Genomic DNA, 21,000 nt, shown 5'->3' with positions numbered 1-21,000 from the left:
AGGCTGCTTGAACAATTTTCAGATTTGGACCATGTCACCTCTCTTTTATTTTTTTAATTTTTAGGATGAGCTGTTAAGTTTTTCACGGGCATTTTAGTCTGTGCTGCAAATGTGTATCATTATCGCTACCGTATCCTTTCCAACCTAAAGGGGAAGCTATGCTTAGGTCATTTGTCTCCACAACTAATTACAATAATCCATTCTGCAGTCTCTTCAAGATGAATTGGAGAACAGTGAAGAAAGTTGGGCCAAGTTCCAGGTAGCTGCCAGTAATCTGAAGAAGAACTGCTCCCCATCCTTTGCAGAGATTATTGACCAGAAGTGCACAGAGGCAAACACCAGGTACACTTGCAAAAAAAGACCCCCAGTTATTAGGATTTTTAAAAATAAGAGTTGCTCAGTAGGACTTGAACATATGTCAGGTTTTTAAATCTCCGTATCTCTGTTAGCAATACTCTGCTGTCTAAGAGTACCTGTGTGAAGAGCAGCTGATGCTACTGCTTGTTTCGTGATGGATCACAGAGCACAAAATGGTGCTGTCAGCTGGCTTTCAGTAACATGACTGTGAATGCAAGGAAACTCCCCCAGGAACCTTACACCAAATCACATTCTGATCCGTGAAGGGAATCTACAAGGAAAATACACTTATTACAATTTGATATGTTGGCAGGTGGAGCTCAGTAAATGAAGACATCACAGATCAACTACGGACAGCGAAAGCGATCCTGCAGCTCTGGGAGCCCTTTGATGTTTTATGTACTGAGGCTGCAGCCAAGTTACAACAGCATGAAGAGCAGTGCACTCAGCTCTTGGATGCTCACATGCCTGAGGATAATCTGGTAGAAACCCTGAAGCAGAAGATACAGGATATAAAGGTGCATGAATATGTTTCTGCTGCCTTATACAAGCCAGCATGTATTTACAGAAGCAAACACAGCAAACCCAACAAATCAAAAGAACACCTTCTTTTTTCCCTGCCCCCTACCCCAACCCCCAAAGTCCAGTCAATAGAAAACCTAAAATCTGACTTTTTTCCATTAACAGACACCTTTGTGTTTCCTTTAAATACTTTGATGGGATTCTGAGGCCAAACCATACTACAGTGTTAGCATAGGATGAGAGAAGAGCAAAGGGGAGCAATAATATTCCCATCTTTGTCCCTTTCTGCTTTGCAAAGAATCATTCCTATGTTAGAAAGTATCATTAAACCAAAAATTATTTAAATCTATGGGGCGCTGCTTGTGAGGAAAGATGACATCCATTAGAACAATAGCTGACAAAAAAGACCGGTTTTCCAGCACATAAGACCATCCTGAGGTCTTATACAGACTTCTTTAAATTGTTTTTATTTGATTTTGGTCCTTTTTTTGACCTGGTCAGATAAGTGCACAGATTTCTGAGCTCATTAGATCCTTCCAGACAGTTCTGACTTTAGGTAAATGAGAACTCATGCTGAGACCAGAGGGTACATTTGTCTCTTTTAGGTAGCAAAGCTGTCATTAGATTCTGACATTTTTGGTTTCTTCAGACTGCAATAAAGAAATACAATAATCCTTATTTCAGGACAGAGCAATGATTCATCGTGCTTTATGAACCCATTTGGAAGAAATCCAAACTATCCGATTTTGCATGTGGCCAATTAAAAAAATTTACATTATGGGAAATAGAATGTGTATAGTTCTTTCTGTGTCAGAAACAACTGACAGCAGCAAAACTTAGACCAGAACTACCTTAAACTTTTTTCTGATCTGTGAATGGCTGTGACACAAATTTGTAAACATGTCTAAACGTAAAAGAGGCATCACAATTTCTGGACTTTTTTGAAAGAGTTTTGCAGCTACTAAGCATGGCATCACTATTCAATGTACAGTGTAAAAACTCAAAATGGGTTTTCTTATGCGAGAAGTGGTAGGACATGAGAAAACATCCTCAGGTTGCACTAGGGGAGGTCTAAATTAGATGTCAGGAAGAATTTCTTCATGGAAAGGGTGGTTAAGTATTGAATCAGGATGCCAGGGAAGTGGTGGAGTCGCCATTCCTAGAAGTATTGAAGAGATGTGTAGTTGTAGCTCTTAGGGACATAGTTTAGTGGTGGACTTGGTAGTGTTAAGTAATGGTTGGACTTGATGATCTTAAGCATGTTTTCCAACCAAAATAATTCTGTGCTTCTATGATTTGATAAATTGCTAAAGCAGTAGTTTACAGAGTGATCCATTCCAAAGGCAGGGGTCAGGAACTAAGAGCCATATTGGTCTTTAGGGAAGCATGTCTGCTCTTTGCTATCAACCAGAAACCTTTGTTCGTTACTCACAGAAAAAACAATATACAGTGACAAAATCAGGGTGAGTCATGGCTAAAGGTAAATGACAGTTGTAGAACTTAGTGAATTTCAAGATAACATCTGGCCATTCTTTGTCCAGGTCAAAAGAAATAATGAAGCACATTGAACAAGTATAAAATGGTTTGGTTTTCTTTCCCCCCCCCTTCCCTGATATGTTCTTATCATGATACCATTTCTCATCTACAGCACGGGCCAGTTTCTTCATCTGCTAGTGTAAATCAAGTCTGTGGAGAGGGATATTCTAATTTCTCTCCCTAATCTTTTCTGTAGCAATAATAAAGCCCACTGCCTGAAGTCACTGGTGTTCTATTGAACTTTGAACTGTGCCTTTCCCAGCACTAGAGTCAATGGATGCTATTCCCTTTATCCTCTGAGTAAAAGACTGAAGCTTTTACCATAACTGAATTTGGCTCGCAGAGGAGATCGACAAAAAGAGCTTAGTTACAGCAACAAAAGATACTAAATGAAAGTGGCACATGAATGAAGATCTGATTCATTTGCTGACTTTTTTTTTTTTTTAATTTCTCCTTCTCTCATCAGAATTTACAGCATGGCCTTCAAAACATAGTGGGATGCCGTTCCCAGATTTCAGAGTTGGCCGATCAGATAAAACAGCAAGCTGGGACAGCTGCACAAGCCGTTCTGCTGGAGAAGCTGCAACCGCTCCAGAGAGCATCCTATTTGGAAAAGATGCTGCAGAGGAAGTTAGATGAATTTGAGGTATTGTTATGAATAGTAAATTAGCTCTCAATGTGAGATAACTTCTTCACTAGAGCCCTGTAGCTCTTGAATTGAAATGAAATTTCAGTAAAATAAAATTTGATGGTACGGTCGACCACGTAAAGAAAATAATACATGAAGCCAAAAGGAAAGGTGAAGAGTTTCACTCTTCCTACCTGTCTAACTTCAGGCAGTTGCTGTAACAAGCCTTTGTAAGTGAACCTATTACAGCCAAGCAGTGGGATATCCTCATATGATTACATTTTTTATTATGAACTTTGAAGTATGTTATAAACTTCCTAATCTATGCTTTGGAACAAACCTAAGGGCTTCAATTTGCTTTCATAAGAATGAACACAATGTATCTAAAACCAACCCAAATCTTCAAAAAAGGTATCCCAGATGCCCACATTTCTTGCACTCATATATGTATGAATCTCTCAAGATTTAGAGATTCTGCTTCTTGATATCTGCCTTGGCTTAAATTTTGCCCTTGTCCAATACAAACAGTGAAAAAGTTCAGTAAGTGAGTTACAAATACATTGGAATTTAGATTTAACATTTGTTTGTTTTCCTGAGGTTATTATTGCTCCTTTTTCTATAATAAATACGTAGATTAAGCTGACTCATAATTAATGTAAATATGCAATATTTGTCCTAGTTCAATCTTTTACAACTGGAGGATTTTAAGAACTGTCTTGAAACTCTGGAGGGTCATGTCAAGAGCTGCACAGACGCCTTTGATAGTCTCCATCTAGAGGCAGAAACAGACAACTCAGAACTGGTCATGGTATGTTCAGTTTCCTAAGTACTCAGTTAGCTATCCATAGAATTTAAGTACATAAAAAGCTCTAGATGTGCATTGCAGGACAAACAGACTGCGTGAGGGGGAGGAAAATCACATGGATTTGGGGTTGATGGGAGATACTTTTCTTCAGCTTTGTTCTGCAGCTACCTAGTCACCCTAAATGTAGGGTACAAAGTGAATCTGCAAGTACCAGCTCTTGAGTATCTGTTTAATACTGTTGGAAAAGGGGGCCCCCTGTAAGGGAACTGTAACTTTTTTATTTCTTTTGTTATCATAGAAATGTTGTTTCTTTGGATTAGCATTTTGATTGCGATTACTTTACCTTTTTACTTCCAGAATCATACACTGGAGCTTGCTGCCCTTTCTCCAAGCATAGAGAGTTTGAATGAAGCAAGCATTAAGCTGCCCCTCAGTGACTTCACCCTAAAGAAAATGCAAAGCTTGACTCGGCAGTGGAGTCAGAAAACAGCAACTGCTCTGGAACTCTGCAGGTCTGAATTGTAAATAAAAAAATCACTACTAAACATTTCTTTTCTGTGAGGAAAAAATGAAAATCAAATTAAAGCATGGGAAATATTTCAAGCTGTTCACAGCTTTTTCAGGGACATTTCCCAAGATGGATTTCTGCCTTCCAGTTTTCCCCAGAGTATTTAATGGGTAGTTCTATTCCAAGTCATTCGAAGCAACATAGGTGAAGAAGGTAGTGAAATGCCAAGCAAAACCCTACTGTATTGCTACTGTATTACTAACTATCACATCAGACTATATGCAAACATATGAACAAAAACAACCACCAGCAAAATAGTTTCTGATAGTTTCTTTTGTTTCACAGTGTGCATGAGGGAACTCAAAATGATGAAAAGAAATTCCTTCAGAAATGTGAAAACTGGATAAATTTCCTAGAAAAAATGAAAGAGGCCTTGAAGACAAATATTCCAGGACGATTTGAAGAACTGCAGGAGCAACAGAGAGTATATGAGGTAAAGCGGTAAAGCCAGCTCTAAAAATGGAAATATTTTGAATGGTGAAGGTGATGGGAAATCCTTAGAAAACGCTACTCCCTCTGAAATCAGATCTGGGCAGAGTTTTACGGAGCATTTAATTCTTTAGAAATGTGGTCTTATACTTATTCAGAGGAAGACTCTGAAATTTGAAAATCATTTTCCAAAATGAAAGGGTTGCTTTCTGCATGGATCAGACCTTCAGAGATGTAACCTCAGGTGTTGCCTTATGGAAGTCCAAGACTTCTCCAGCCCTTAGGTTAGTTGCCTGTGTGCCTGTCCCACAGTGCAGACACCTGTTGTCAATGGCAACTTGCTTAGGCAGCTTACTGGGGATCTGGCAGGAACCTCACCAGTTTCTGGAAGGACTGCATTTTAAAGAAAACATTTTCACAGAATATTTCCTTTTTGACCAGCTGCTAGATTTGGATAGAAAATCTGTTTCACTGGCATTTTTCCAAGCACTTGCTATTGTTACTGAGAGAGAGAGTGCTTCACACATGTATGGCTACCCATTCAGAGGGGATGGATACATTGCATACTTGCAATAGCATGTGGATGCAATCCCAAGTAAAGTGTCCTACAGACTTTGTCCTAGTGCAAGGAAGATGGAAAAGCAGCTAGAATTGAGGTAAAAAAATCATGTAAATGCTTAACATCACGAACTCTTAGGATGAGCTTTTTGCTACTGCAGTGGACCAGAGCTTCACAACACCATAAGTACTGCTGCTAATTCCACTGGATGTTAAGGCTCTGCATGTTAATGATGTTCACTAGGATCCATAGAAAGTTATGTGCGCTCTCTTACTTATACTTCTCCAAATCAACTCACTCACTGAAATATGATTAGTTATAAAACAAGTGTGGTAAAGAGTAAATACAGCTTTATAGCAGCTTTTTTATACCTTTCCAGTGGGTTTCTGTCTAGACTGCATTTCTCATGAATGAGTCCAACAAACTTAAGGCTTCAAACTAACTGTAACATATAGCTTCTGTTGGGTTCAGTTACCACATAGGTGCAAAATTTCCCCCTGGTATCCAAAAAGTGTGGAATCTTTTAGGATGCATTGGATGATAGCAGTTGAAAATAACTGAGTTTTCATCATTTAAAATTATAAGTTTTGTCACTCTAGAGGAGCAGAACCAGCTTTCACAGCAAAGGTTATTCAATGGATAGTTAAAACTGTTGTTCTCATGGTATTTTCAGATGCTGCAAACTGAGATTTCCATAAATCAACAGACATTTAATTCTATCATAGCAAAAGTTCTACTCTTCTTGGAATCTGGAGAAGCAGAAAAAAGGTATTCCATGTGTTTTTCTCCCTAAGATCTTACTAATTCAGTAAATAGGCTGTCTTCCTTGGAGTTGGTATTGAACATTTGCTCTCTTGAGAATGCAAACCCGAATTCCTGACCAGATTTGCTCTATAAATTACCCCCTGGCACATTTTGCAAAAGTGTGAGGAGGTGCAAAGAGAAAGAAACACAGGTGCTCAAACTCCATTTTGGATAGTAACTGGATGTTCTGCCAAAAAAAAATAATTGGTCCTGGCTGCGAGGCTTCCTTGTACGCTGCTTCCCTGCATTTGCTAAAACAGCATGGTTGAGAATCCACCATCTTGCAGGAGAGCAATGAGGATGCTGCGTATAAAGGTCCCTTTTTCTCTTCCCAGACCTCTCCACTTTTTAAAGTGCAGAGGTGTGAGACTCTATTTACATTGCCGCTAGCTCAAATGACAGTGCATTAAGTCATTGGCCATACAATCCAAAATACATGAGAACTAAACCTGTTTTTTATTATTATGATCTTATACTTTTCTCTTAATCAATGTAGAGTAAGAAGAGGCATATAATGTTTGTGAGCAGAGCTACAACTGCTTCAGGCATTTCTGCTGTGAAGACATTACTCCTCTCTGCTAGAGCTTGCTGCTTCCACAGAGTTGGCAGGACAAAACTGCCCTCACCTCAGCCACTTCAGTGTAGCTTGGCTTAAAGATGCCAGGGAAGGTAGGGCTAAACTAAGCAAAGCTGCTAGATTTTTTGTTGAAGCTAACCCCACAAACACATCTGTTTGTATAAGAGCTAATCTGGGAGCCGTGGCCTCCTGCAGGGAAGCAGAAGGGATAGTTGGGGGGCTGTCTTAGCCATTCCATCCAGATCTGATGGATCATCTAAACATGTTAGTAAAGTGCTTCTTTACTGAATGGGTTCAGTAACAACACAGAGCCCCTTCACTTTGCAGTTATGTCCTACTGCTGTAAGATACAATGATGGTTGAACTCCCCATTACAACCTGGTAAAAGCACAAATCAATTTTTGCGATGTCATGAGAGATCTTATCACACTTCTTGTTCTTTGGATAAGTGTTTAGTGCATATTGTTTCTGTGATTTCTGTACTACATATGTTGCTATACCACAATAGCAAGAATGACTTACATTGTCAATTTTTGTATCATGTAAAATTTTTGCTTTTCTTAAAAGATGGAATGCGTAGAGCAGAGCTGAGCTTATGGATGCATAGCATCTTTTGTTTAGTTGGGTATTACAATTGGAATTTTACAATACTGCAAATGTAAATCCATAACAGTCACTGGAAAACACAGCCAAAGTGTTTTAAGGTTAAAGTAGTTTAACGCTTATCACCTGTTGTCTTCAGGACAGAATTCATTTCCAAGCTCACACTGCTGAAAGAGCAGTGGCAGAATGTTATCCGACTGGTTCAGCAGAGGAAGAAAGATATCGATGGACTTGTGAGCCAGTGGCAGATCTTCAGGAGTTCCCTGCAGAGTCTCAGCAGATTCCTTGATGATATGAACAGCTTTCTCCTAGCCGTGAAGAGCCAGGACTGCTATAGCCTTTACCACCTCAGAAACCTAATTCAGGATTTCAAGGTACTGTTTCTCTTTCTGATAAATCTAAAATCTGTGTTTTTTCTCAGATAGAATTAACTTCTGTCTGTAAGGGAAAAAGCTTTAAATCACCTCTTTTTTGGAGGGAAAACCAATTGTTGTCTTTTTTCTTAAAGCTAAGCATGGATGAGAAAACAGTGACATTGTGAAAGGCTCATTATACTAACAAACTTCATGATAAATGTTGTAATTGGTATGCTTTAAAAATATTGATACAAACACAGAAATCCAGGGTATTCGGAAGATTAGACATGGTCATCAGGTATCCTCTGTGCATGCATCTTGTTGACATGGGTCCTGAATGCAGGCCTTGCAGCTTGCCTGAAGGAAGCAGGTGCATATGTGGCAAGACAGGCCATATGGGTCCCACGTGTGCATGGATGGACAGGAGGTGCCAGGAACTGAAGATAGAGCACTTGCAAGGGGGTCTGTCCTTGGAACCACTGCTCCAGAATGCACAGATCCAGGAAGCAGTTCTTCAGAGCAGCTTGTTACGCATTTTACGTACAGTGGAAAATATGTTTCCCTTTGTTAATTTTGGGTGTCTTGGCTTACCGTTTAATTATACAGCTCAGTCTTTTATAAGAAAATAAAAACTAGTAGTGAATTTGGTGGTTGCTTAAGGCAACCTAAAACCTTTCAAAATTTATTATTAAACTCCTCTATTTGTACTGTCCAAGGTTTATCATGTTTCCACACACCTGTTGTTGATGAATTAACACATTACCAGTATTCCATTTGGCACTAACACTACTTATTTCTTTATTTTTTCCTACTGTGTAAAGATGATTTTCAGTAGATTTTACAAGTTAATACTCATGCTTTACCTTAGTGACAAAAGCCAGAATGTCTTCTCCCTCCTACTCCAAATTGCCTTATCCTCCTGCTGTTGCTTTACAGAAAGAAACAATGCTCATATTTGCTCCTGTTATAGACTAATTTGTGTTGTAGGTAAATTAAAATTGATGCCTTAACTTGGAGTATGTCATGACTAACAAGGCTGTTGTTTCTCAAAAAATTGTTTTATCTGTTGATGCTGGAGGTGCTAATGGAATGCTAATAGAATTTAATTTTTTTTATTCTCAATAACTCATACAACTAAAATTTCATCTTTGATTAGCTGCTGTAGTTTCACTGTACAGATGCAGTCTGTAAAAAAAAAAACAAAACAAAACAAAAACTATTGTAGAGTTTTATAGATCAGAAAGATTTTGATTTTTCTGAAATTATAAAAGCAGATAGAAGATGTCTTTACTCTTTTATATATGTGAACAAAGTAGTGCCTTGTAATTCTTTGTGAGTCTTTGAGTCTTCACATATTCTCAAGTGAAATGCCACAAGTGTTTCTAAAGCTTGCTAAGAACAGCTTGTAAACTTTTTTTTTTTTTTTTTCCCTTTAAAGAGTAAGGCAGTGATTCTTCAGAGGTGGCAAGGCATGTACTCCTCAGTCATTGATGTTGGGGAGAAGTTGCGCATTGACTCCGATCCTGAGACCAGCGCTGTTATACAGGAGGGGCTCAGCCAGCTACAGCAGAACTGGGGGGACACCCAGGTCCAGCTGGAGAACATGAAAATGAAGCTCAGCAGCGTCCTGCAGGTAGTCAATGCCCTCCCCAGGGAGGAGCACCCATGTTTGTCTCAAGAGCTTTCCTGTCCCACCATCCTCATCGCTGAGCTCTGTAGCAGCACAGCAAGCACTGAGCAGCAGCTCACTGCAGAGGATTTGTGAGGCAAGTGCCTGTCATGTGCCATCAAGGCCTGTGGGAAGCTAAAAGCATGGTCCCCACTCTCCAAAAGCAAATGAGGTCGACATCCATTTGCTTCTGTGATAGAGGTTTCCACTTTGATTGTTTTCGTGCTCCCCATGGCCTGAACCAAGAATACCTCTTGCTTTGAGGTATGAAGCCTGAGCTAATATTTAGCCCTAGATGGAGTTAGCATGACACATTGCTCCTCCTCTAAACAAAAGGATTGATGATATTTATTTCCATTAGAGCAATACATTTCTTTTTATGGCTAGACAGCACATAAGTATGTCTTAAAATTGAATATCATCATTGATAGGATCCCCAGCCTCAAATTTATGCTAAAAACCTCTCTGTCATGTTGGACATAACAGAATGCTCTGTAAGGCAAACTTTAAATATAACAGAGAGTGCAAGTTTGTTTTTTTTGTAAATCCATGCACAGAATTCTTGTGGATCATGATATGTGTCAAAAAGAAATTCAAATAACCATTATTTACTTCAGTGTGTTGAAGACGCTGCTCACCTATCCATATAGTACAGTATGTCATGATAAAGTATCCTAACCTTTTGTAACTTCTTGGGTCTCCTTGAGCAGAGTTGGAACTGCTGTGAAAAACAAACAAAAGAATTAGAAAGCAGGCTGCAAGAGCTGAAGGATGAAGTAAAAGATCCACTTCCAGTTGAAAATGAAGAACTCTACAAAGCTAAGGAACACATGAAGGTATTGAACAGGCATATTGGATTTATATAGATGTAGTCTTTGCACAGCACCTGATCCCTGTAAAGTCCATTTTTTCCATCTGTAAATTGTCCAGATTTTCCATCTTAGTCCAAAGTCCAAAATTTTCCATCTTAGCTGCTCTTTCAGTGCCACTGAATTTCTCTCCTTTATACTATCCTGATTGCTGCCAATCTGCATGTATGAGGAAGGTTATTGCTGCAAAAAATATATATATATTGTTGTTGTAGTACTTTTTCCTCCTGCTGCTACATTTCCACCATCTGAATTTATAAAATAAGCTGTTCCTCAAACAAGATGTTAAAACTCCCTGGTCCCAGCTCAAGTCGGCTGCCATCCTAATGGTTGAATATTCCTTTTTGTTTTCCAATTCATTCTGGACAGGGAGCTCCTCAGGCAAGAGACCTTGTAAGTCTGCAAAGCACCATGCACACCTGTGGGATCCAAGAATAATTAAAGAGAAAGAAAATTAGAGTAAGGGAGTGGCAAAAGCCCTTGCAGCACATAGTACACCGTGAAAATTAAATGGCAAGGAAAGAATTTCCAAGGGATAGGAGACATTATGTCTGGACTGGTCAGTCTTTCATCATTCTTTTATGAAGTGAATTGTTGACCTATGTAGTGGGAACAAATAAGCTTATTAACGAGCCAAGGCTTTGTACTCATTATCATCTGTCTGAAATCTTCGTTGTGAGTTCAGGCTGCATTTCCCACAGCAGCAGTGTTGCTGTAGTCCTGAACTATTTGTGAAATGGCAGCAGACAGCTTCTGCCTCTTATTCCAGCAAGAGAATTTCAGCCACAGAGGCATCAGGGTCAGACAGTACCAGTGCAGCTGCTGCTCTTGGATATCATGATAGAATAAAATACAGGACCAAAGTGGTATGAGGGAGAAAGCACCTTGCCCTCTGCATTTCCATGTTTTATGGAATACACTTGTTTTCTTTCAGGGCTAGACCTTATGTGAGGCTAGCAAAATCCTATTAAATTCCAGCATTGGCTTCATTAATGCAGGGATTCAACACTTCTCAAGATAAATAAACGCATGTTTCAGTCTCAATTTTTTACTTTTTTCCTCCGATGTTGAAGCAGATCAGAAATTGTTTTTAGGATTTAGATAAGAGACTGGATCAAAAGACCTGTTAAAGTACTCATATGGCTTAGACCCAGCACAGTTCTCTTGATGCAAACACTCACATTTTTTTTCCTTTATGAGACAAATTGGATTCTATGTAAGAGCTCTTAATGTTAGAGGAGCCAGTGACAGTGACCACCTTGCAAAAAGGTACCTAATGCCTCGTGGGATGTGCTGTTTCCCAGCTGCATGCAGTGGTGTCTCTTTCAGGAGACAATTCTCTCACAGACTGGGAAAGTGCGTAACCCTGCTATAAAGGGAAAGGGGAGCTGGGGGAAGGAAGCAGAAGAGAGAAAGTGTGTTTTTGTAGATGAGCAATTAAAGCTCCGGATTTCTGAGAAATCTGATGAAGTGGCTGTGAAGTCATTCATTAGCAAAGGGAACCAAATTTATTTTCTTAGCGTTCCTAAAACTGGAACACATGCAGGTAGAAGCAGCATGGCCAAAAAAAAAATAAAATAAAATAAAATAAAAAAAAAAATGGAGAGAGAAAGAAGTGGTCACGTTTCTTCCTGGATCTGAAACCCCAAACTGCCCTGAAACATGGGGAGCTGCTGCCACTTTTGAGCACAGCAGAGGCTGCTGCTGCAGCAATTCATCAGCAGCATCTCTGCCCCAGGCTCCAGTGGGCTCCAAATCAGGCCCGGAGCCAAACACATGGGGACCCCGTCCAGTCCAGGCGGAGAGTGCTGCACAAGCACTGCACATTCCCCTCCTCTCCTCCCCCACAGGCCAGGCAGGGGATTAGCGAGCAGGTTTGGAAACCAGAGGAGCTTAGTGCCAAGGCTTGTTGTGGGTGCGTTTCCATGCAGGAGCTGGAGCAGTCGCTGGCGGACTGGGCCCACAACATGAAGGAGCTGCGGGCCATGAAGGTGGAGCTGGCGCACTGCATCCTCACTGAGGACATGATGGTGCTCAAGGAACAAGTCGAACACTTGCACAGGCAGTGGGAAGAGCTCTGTTTACGAGTAAGTTTTCTGTGTACTCTGGGCTTTTATAGCAAGGTATTCATAGGGCTTGGATATAAACGGGGAGCGGGCTAGCAAATGGGATCTCTTTGGGGTTGGCTCACTTCTACAGTGTTGGGTGGGGATGGGGCTTCTCCTGGCACAGCTGACCAGGATTGAGTTTTACCCTTTGTTTCCTAGTCACAGTGCTGTGATTTTCTTTTATTTTATTTTATTTATTTATTTATTTATTGCGAGGTCTTTGTAATTAGTAAATGCCTGAAATGCATGGAGCCCAAATGCAGCTGTTTACTGGAATAGGTGGCTTTGTTCCGGGCTGCCAAAGGGCCAGGGGCTGGGGGGAGGGAGACAAACACAGGAATTGCCTGAGGGGGTGAGGCAGGGAAAGGAAGGGGGAGGTCTCTGCAATCTGATGTCAAACAATGCCAGAAGAGTTGATAAAGGAAACTTAAATGTGTTTAAATGCTGACTTCTTGGGTTTAAACACCTTAAGAACTGGCTTGTCTTTTCTGTTTCAGTAAAATACTGTGAAAAATTTGCATTCCTTGTGGCTTGTTGTTATTACACTTAATTTAGTGCTGCATGTAAAATTGCTGGGGAAAATTTACCAGCAAAGTCATATGAACTTGATTCATTAGTTTATTATGCACTTTGAATGTGTGTTTGCTTTGCCCTGTTACCAGGATTGGAAGCAAAATACTTCAGGGTCTTAAGTTGCTCTGGATGTCTCTACATGTCAGCAAGCCAAACTCTTGCCTCTTGTTACTCACAACTCCATAGCTTTATTCCACAGTTTACAAAGTATTGAAGCAAGTTAGACCCAGCATTTCATGTCCAACCCTTACTCAGGCAAAGGTAAAGCAAGGCTGGTGGGAATACAGCCAGAGTTAAGGAATGAACAGCTACTCTTATTTCACAAACTTTGGTGTGATGAAATAGTTATTTGGGTTTCTTTTTGGCCTTGTAATGAGAAGGAAGAATTTATACTCTTTGCTTTAAACTAGACAGTTAATCTACAACCAGCATTTTCTCTGATATTGTTTCTGAGCTCTGAAAATAATGCCAGACACTCGCCCCCTCCCAAGAAGTATAGGCCGTTAGCTCTAAATTGTAATGCCTGAGCCATTTTCCTAATGGAAATCTGTAGTTAAGCTTATAAATGAGATAACTTTGTTTTTCTTTCTTTTTGCCTGCTGTTTGAACTGGGGTGAACAGCCCTGAATACTGAGCCACCTCAGCTGTACCCAATGACAGCCTATCCTTCTGGCTGTAGTAATTTCAGTTCAGATTCAATCTTTCTGCTTGGATTTCCTGAGGGAACAATGCTTTGGCCAGTCTATCTTGGAGGGAAGAAAGGGGTGACATAAATATTACTCGATTTTTAGATACATAGAAATCTATGGTGGGAGGAAATCTATTCAGTGCTGAAGCAGCGAGACGTACTGAAATGTTTGCACAGCTCTAACAAGCCTCTGGAGAGCCTGCATCGATGCTCAGCACTGGACATGAGTGTAAGAGAGCAGACTTTATGGGTCCTGCTGCTAGCAAAACTGCTTTGTTTTGGCTATCAAATTAAAGGAGTCAAGATGCATTGTGTGAAAACAATCTGCAGTATAAATGGAAAGATGTGAAAGCCTTTAAGTGCTGCTAGACGGGACTGCAGCTGTCACGGCCATGGGAGCAGGGCAGCCAGATGCCTGTGCTGGCCTGGGCTGGGACACAAACACAGTTAATGAGCAGATGCACTCAAGGGATTAGTGTTTACATAGCTGCCTTTGCAAGGTACATGTAGGTCAAAGACTTAACTGTTCCTATGGGTGAGTATCCTGTCCTAACAAACCGCTAGCATGCGGGATGGATCCCTGCTATACTTTTAGCCTCCATTGTGAATGCCCAGAGAGCTCCTGCTCTTTGCATCTTTGCATCGTGGATGCAAAACTGGAGCTGGTACCAGCACAGCTGGTCTGAGGAGAAAGTGCACAAAGCAAGGCCTGGCTGGAAGAGCTCACGCTCCTAGAAGCTTATCTGGGATTTTTTTACTCATTCCCGTTTTATCCCCAATCTGTATTGGTTAGCCAACCAAAAGATGTTTTCTGCTTTTAAAATCCCGCATTGCCCAGGCTTAGCAAGCAAAAACAGAGTTGGGGTCATTTCAGGCTTTAGTGATGGTTGTGCTGACAGGCATAGCCTCCTCTATTAATGACATTAACTCACCTCCACACATGGGGGGATGCTGCAACTCATGGAGGAAGGACGAGATTTCACTTCATACCTCTGAGGCTGAGGGTACAAGTGGGCATCCCAGAAGCAGAGGCATTCCTAGGGCTTACGGAGACTTTCTTAGGTCCCTGGGGTCTCCAGGAGGCTTTTTCCCCAATATGAACTTTGGAGACTGTTTCCCTGCCCCCCAGGACATTGCCCTCATCTCTTTACTGAGATCAGCATGAAAGATTTGGAAATCTGTTTCACTTTCCCATCCCCTCCTTAAAAATAAAAGTCAGAATTTAAAGGACAAGAGCAATATGATGGGAGATGGCTTGGTGCCTTGCATTTTGATCCCAATGTCTGCTATAGGATGGTATTTGTAGGGTCTATTTGTAACCAAGAGGAGCAAATTGTTAAGTTCAGTCTTATTTACACAAAGTCTATTGGTGAGGACAAGAGGTTTTCTGTTTGTTTTGTTTAGTTTCACGTTGTTTTGGTAGAATTTGTACCACTTTTCACTTTCTTTCTCCCATATGTCTTATTACAGGAATCCACCAAAGTGGATAAATGAATATAAATATACATTTTAAACCCCTAGGCAAGAAATAAGTTCTGTTAGCTAGTAGAAGACTGACCCTACTCCTACTTGATATGGTGAAGCAGTGAACTTTGCTGGTTGAGGTAGCATCAGACCTTAATTTCCCTGTCTAGACAATTTGTTTATCCATTGTGGCAAATATAACTTTGAGGAAAAAAATGACAGTTTTCAAGAGAAAAGATAGATTTTTGATGCTGGTTTTTTATTTCAAGACCTGATGAACAAATGGAAAGAAAAATGGTATTTATAGAGATTAAGAAAAAAAAAACTGCAGTCAGTAGTTACAAAGTTTCTCTTACAGCTACAGAGAAAAGAGCTTACCTGGGTGTAACTTCTTTTGTGTTATATTAGGGGCCATATTAAATAGTGCGAGGTAATTATACATTTTGTATTACTTCTTTGTTTGACATTTTGAGGTTTTCACTGAGCGATACTTAAATTGTTACATAATCATTATTTATAAAGCTGTCACTCAGTTTAATTCTTCTGAGGGAGAGAATCTGGTGTTTGCTAGGCACCTTTTGGCCCCGCCATCCAAAATAACGTGTAATAACAATCTGCTTGCTGGCTTTGAAAAGAAAGCTGGAGATATTTAATAAGTGCTCCTGCAGAATGGATATGATCAAATGCAGGCTAGAAATTAGAGGGTTTATAATCACTGGTTTCCTTCCTGAGAGAGAAGTTGCCAGCAGTTAATGTGTGTGCTTATCCATAGGTGTCTCTGCGTAAGCAGGAGATCGAGGACAGACTCAACGCCTGGATTGTGTTCAATGAAAAGAATAAGGAGCTGTGTTCCTGGCTGGTACAAATGGAAAGTAAAGTGCTACAGACTGCAGATGTTAGCATTGAAGACATGATAGACAAATTGCAGAAGGTGAGTGGCAACACCGCTTTGCTTCAATTGCAGCCTGATAGCTGGTTATAGAACAGCCGTTCCTCATCTCTTCTTTGCCTCCCAAAAGTGACGGATGGTACAAAACCAGCAAGCACAGGCTTTTCTGAGAAGATGAGCTACTCTATTCTAAGCTTGTATCTTTGTGATGTTCAGGCTTGGAACAAAATGCAAAACAGAAGTGCCACCTAACTACATTTAGGCATGAGCGTGATATGTGAGAGCGGTGGTGGTGAGGGACTGAGTTGTTGCAGATGTTGGGTACACACACATCTACAGCACTGCCTACAGCTTCCCTGGCCACAGATCAGTGATGTCTGGGGAGCATCAGCCCCTTGTCCCTTGCCAGCAGTTATGAAACAGGCGGACAGAGGGCAAAGAAAAGACTGAATGATGGGACTCAGAGGTCTTACGTCAGCCAAATGAGAAGTTAACATAACCAAAAATAAAAGCTAAAAAAATCAGTTAGTGGTTTCTAATACTTATAAATTAGTTAGATTTTAAATGGAATCTTTTTTATTTCTTTTTTTTTCCTGCACTGTTCTAACCATGGCTTAAAGGTCTCAATATCTAATCCCAGATCTCCTCTGGATAAGAATACTGGCAAAATAAAGCCATCCCAGACTTGATTTTGGGTTCTTTTGTGGTAGGTTGATTGAAACATTAAATTGGGAAAGCAGAGGCAAATATAGAACATTACACTGCTATTTTTAGCAGTACTTACTCCGGGCACTTACAAGTCTTTAAGCTGCTTATTTTTTCATAGTGGCTTCATTATAAGAATGCTTTTCCATTGAGTTTTTCTTCCTCCTTTTTGCTCCTGTTTTTAAGTGAAAGAAGTTTTTAATATAGAAACCTCAGCCATCACAAGCCAAACCTGCCCTCACATCACAGATGCTGGGAAAGAAACAGATAGCTTTGTTTTGCTTTGCCCATAAATTGAGCAATGTTTGTATGTATTTATCAGGATTGCATGGAAGAAATAAACCTGTTCAGTGAAAATAAGCTTCATTTGAAACAAATGGGTGACCAGCTAATCAAAGCTAGCAACAAGACCCGAGTTGCTGAAATAGATGATAAACTCAACAAAATCAATGATCGCTGGCAGCATCTCTTTGATGTCATTGGAGCACGGTAAGAAAATGATTTTCAGTATTTTATATGAGATAAGTCAGTCTCTTTGCTAAAAAGACTTCCCTGCAGAAGGTCCCTGGCTTGGTTAACATTTGGGTCTGATAAAGCGGGTGGTTGTGCTGTGAAAACATAGTTCTAGTGCTTAATTGGGAATGGGATCTGAATCAGTGGTGACACGTGAGCCATGAATGATTAAGCAGAAGCTCCCTTCTTAAGATCTAACTCTTAGTCTTTAGATAAAGTCTTTCAAGGTATATATCTCAAGGTATATTTGTATTTGGTATGGTATAAGAAAGAACATTTTGCTTTTATAACAGCACTTTTTCTGTTCTCATTTTATGGTAACATGCCACTTCTGAAACACTTTTATGATCATTTATGTCTTGCAGTATTAGTTTTACTGTAAGCTATTAATTGTAGCGCTTTTTAAATGCAGATTAAATTACATAGTATTTTAAAACTGAGATAAAGAACTGATGGGATGTACAGAGATAGATCTAGCATTCAAGTAGTCTCTGCCAACAGAGCACTTGTATTTCTACTTGTCTTAAGGCTTTACATTCAGACAAGTGTACAATGGTGCTTTGGGTTACGTTAGTGTGGATTTGCATAGAACATGAACATAGCTCCCAATGTGGAATATGCAAGGATATTGCAGCCACTGGGGGCTTGGTGTGTGGCTTTATGACAGTTCCTGTGTTCTTAGCCCTAAAGATCTAGAGCATATCAGCTTCTACTTGTGACATCTGTCAACTTTGCATTCAGGACCAGGGTAATGAACTGGCAAAACGTGGTTTTAAGCAGTAGGTCCAAGTTTATCAGGCTGCCTAGTGGGCCTTGCTGGTCCTCTTGGACTTAACGTGTAATGGAGGTGTTTCAGCATATGGCTTTGTTTTGCAGCATGGATGTAGTGCATCTCCTCCCTCACCTTGCTGTGTGGAGTGGGGCTGGCAGCCAGGCTGGTCTCAGCTTCTTAGTTTTAAGTACCCACCAGGCTAGATGCTCGCACCAGGTTGAGTTTATTTTGCCCTGTTTTAACATTGTGGTATGCTTTAGGGAGCTAAAGAGGAGGCCCCCCTGTGCTTTTGGGTAGCCTCTCTTAAGCTTAGGGGCTGGGGAGGAGGCAGCGCTTGTACTCATCATGGATGTTACACAAGCTGGGCCCCTTTGCGAGGGAGCAGAGCAGAGCAGGGAGCTTTGGGCTGGAAGTGAGAAGACCTGTGAGCACGGGTTGTGATGCCCCGTGCTGGTAGACTGTCTCCTTTCTTTTCAGTTTTCTTATGCAAAATCCCTTCAAAAAATAAAAATGAAGCTATATTAAAAGAGCAGATGAAAACAATGTGGTGGTAAATTTCTTTTGGGTCCTGTTGCATGAAGACATCGCAATCCACGTGTCCTTACACTATTTCAGATATCAGCCATCACCAGTTTCATTTGATGTGTGGGATGGGTTGGCTGCAGGGAGCTTGGAGGGTGTAGGGTATGGTATGAGGGTTGTGCACCCACTGCTGCACAGTGGAGGAGAGACAGCAGTGCTGCACATCTGCCACCCATGGCGGCACACCTTTGTCTTGGGCACTGCTTCATTTCTTGGGGAAGATAAAAGGGATGAAGCAAATGTTCCAGGACAGGACTACTGGAGGGCCTTGAAGGTCTTGTGGTTGAGGCAGGAGAGTGCTGCCTGGAGGGAATTTGTTAATTTCTGCTGTGGTAGGGAGGCAATCTTGTCTTGCTCCTGAAAGAGCTGCAGTGAAATCAGGAGGTGGTTTTGCTCTTGTCTTTTCAGTAGCTGCTGCAAGCAAATTGAATTGAAAATTTTCAGGGGTTTTGGGTGGTGAATCTATGACCACTTGATTTTTTTTTTATATTTTTTTTGACAATTATAATGACTTCAGCACTTTATATTAAAAGCATAAGCAGCTGCTGCCTATATTTGTACTCATGGGCATGCAACAGCCTGTTGTATTGCTTCCCTGGCCATCACAGGGGCAAGGACCAAATCTCGTACTGTCTTCATGGCAGGCCAAGGCATGGGCAGTAAGCAAAGTACAGAGCCATGCAGGGAGTAAGAGGAGAAGGTGTATATTGAATAGCTTTGTGTTGAAAGTTGACCCTCCATCCTGGATACTGAATCTTTCTAGTAGATAAGCACTAATACGGCACTGTGGTTAGCAAGTATAGAACAGCCCGTATCCATGAGGAAGTCCAACCAGGATTTGCAGGCAATTTCAATTCTGTGGTTTCAGATATCTCCGTGGCTGACACAGCAGCTTGGGTAACGTTTATCTTTCCTTTATTACAAGGTGTGTGTGTGTATCTGTGGGATACCTAATGAAAGCAAAGCAGTCTCAAAACAATCTATCAACACAGAACATTCCACCTGATAGCTTATTTCACCTTTTTAAACTAATAAACGTCCTGGGACAGATGGGCAAATTAGGTGAGCTCTTCATTTAGTCCTTGAAGTGATTCTCTTAGTTCATGGTGACAAGCCCAGATTTGCCATATGGCAGCACTTGTAGGACTTAACACTCCCATTGTATGCGTGTGCTCAGCTTGCGTGCTGACAAAAGCCTTGCTGCATACGTTGCAGCCAGAAGGTGGCTTGGTGCAAACTTGGAAAGGCCTCAAAAAGTTAATTTTACTGGGACAAAATAACCATTAAGAGGATGGCATGCCTGGGAAGGAGAACAAATGAGTTTCTGTTCAGCTCAGAAGATTCTCTTACCAGGGCAGGTTCTCGTGTCAAAGTCTCTGTTGATAAAGGGGGAATGTAAACATACCGAGAGGCAGAAAGAAAGCCTTGTGCTGACTGTAAATGAGCATCAAAACTCTTTTGCTTTTCTTCTCTGCCCCCTGGCCTCATGGCAGCTCTCTGTGAGAGAACCCACCGCGTGCTTGCACATCCACCCAAGTGAAGGCCTGAAACAGCAGGAGAGAGGGAGCGCATGGGCTGCATGTGGGTGGGCAGACAGCCAAAAACCCACGGAGTGGGATTTACATCCCCAGCATGCTCTGGAGCAGCGCTCCCAGGCTGTTTTGTATACACAGACACAGTCCTGTCCCTCGTTATCCTTCCCTAGCCCGTTTGCCAGCAACATGAACTTCGTGCTTCGCTTCTCAGCACAGCAGGGAAAGGTTTGCCGTGCACAGTGCCTGCAGACAGACCTAATGAGCACCCATGAGTCACAGGAGGGCATCTGCACAGTCCTGGAGTGGTGCTTGAGCCTTCAGGAAAGCCACCACCACCTTCATCTGTGGCTGCCTCTGGCAGTTTTGGGTCTGTAGACTGCTCTTTACAATAACAAATACACCTTTTGGTACCTCCTGGCATCCTGCAGCTCTTCATGCTTCATGAAGCTGTAGAAGAGGGGTGCCATTTCTAAGCTGCTCTGGCTGTGGGCACACTGTGGGGTGTTTTCTTACTTGATAGCTCTGGTTCATAAAAAAAAGACACGCTTTTTGTGTTTGTAACAAGAATAGATTAAAATGGCTGACCTTAAATACAAACATGAAAATGCAGGGAAGCTAGCAGGACCAAGAGCCTCCTTATTGTTTTAAATAAGAATCCTTGGCAATTAGGTCTTCTCCCTGTGTGTTTTTGTCCAAGAATCTTAAATTGCAATGACCAAAGTCAGCCCCTTCCTTCCCACACTGAAGGAGATACAAGGTGTTTTCCAGTTTTGTTGAGTAGCCCAGCTGAAAGTCCCAAACAGAGTCTGCAACAGCTCAGCTTGCAGTAACATGGGAATGAATTGAAGCTCTCCAGTAACAAACCTTGTACTGTGCAGGGATGCTACAG

At 41.2% G+C, this 21,000-nt stretch overlaps 1 protein-coding gene across 4 annotated transcripts in view; it reads left to right on the top strand.

Annotated features, from left to right (window-relative positions):
- The window catches only part of SYNE2 (spectrin repeat containing nuclear envelope protein 2), a 186,776-nt gene that overhangs the window by 137,234 nt on the left and 28,542 nt on the right, over positions 1-21,000 (top strand). For 3 of the 4 annotated variants that reach the window (XM_084288050.1, XM_084288048.1, XM_084288049.1), the window contains exons 89-101: positions 209-342; positions 671-875; positions 2,882-3,061; positions 3,723-3,851; positions 4,206-4,360; positions 4,702-4,849; positions 6,078-6,172; positions 7,528-7,762; positions 9,183-9,377; positions 10,124-10,249; positions 12,214-12,369; positions 15,888-16,046; positions 17,032-17,198. In XM_084288050.1, the coding sequence (XP_084144176.1) occupies positions 209-342; positions 671-875; positions 2,882-3,061; positions 3,723-3,851; positions 4,206-4,360; positions 4,702-4,849; positions 6,078-6,172; positions 7,528-7,762; positions 9,183-9,377; positions 10,124-10,249; positions 12,214-12,369; positions 15,888-16,046; positions 17,032-17,198 (2,084 nt within the window). Of the gene's footprint in view, positions 1-208; positions 343-670; positions 876-2,881; positions 3,062-3,722; positions 3,852-4,205; positions 4,361-4,701; positions 4,850-6,077; positions 6,173-6,704; positions 6,878-7,527; positions 7,763-9,182; positions 9,378-10,123; positions 10,250-12,213; positions 12,370-15,887; positions 16,047-17,031; positions 17,199-21,000 lie in introns of those variants that run through there. The other variant, XR_014618494.1, reaches the window with a different exon arrangement.

Source organism: Netta rufina (genome assembly GCF_964035555.1).
Source record: "Netta rufina genome assembly, chromosome: 5".
In the NCBI taxonomy this organism is placed as follows: Eukaryota; Metazoa; Chordata; class Aves; order Anseriformes; family Anatidae; genus Netta; species Netta rufina.
The sequence above is the reverse complement of the archived record's forward strand: the minus strand, read 5'-3'. Positions and strand labels throughout refer to the sequence as shown.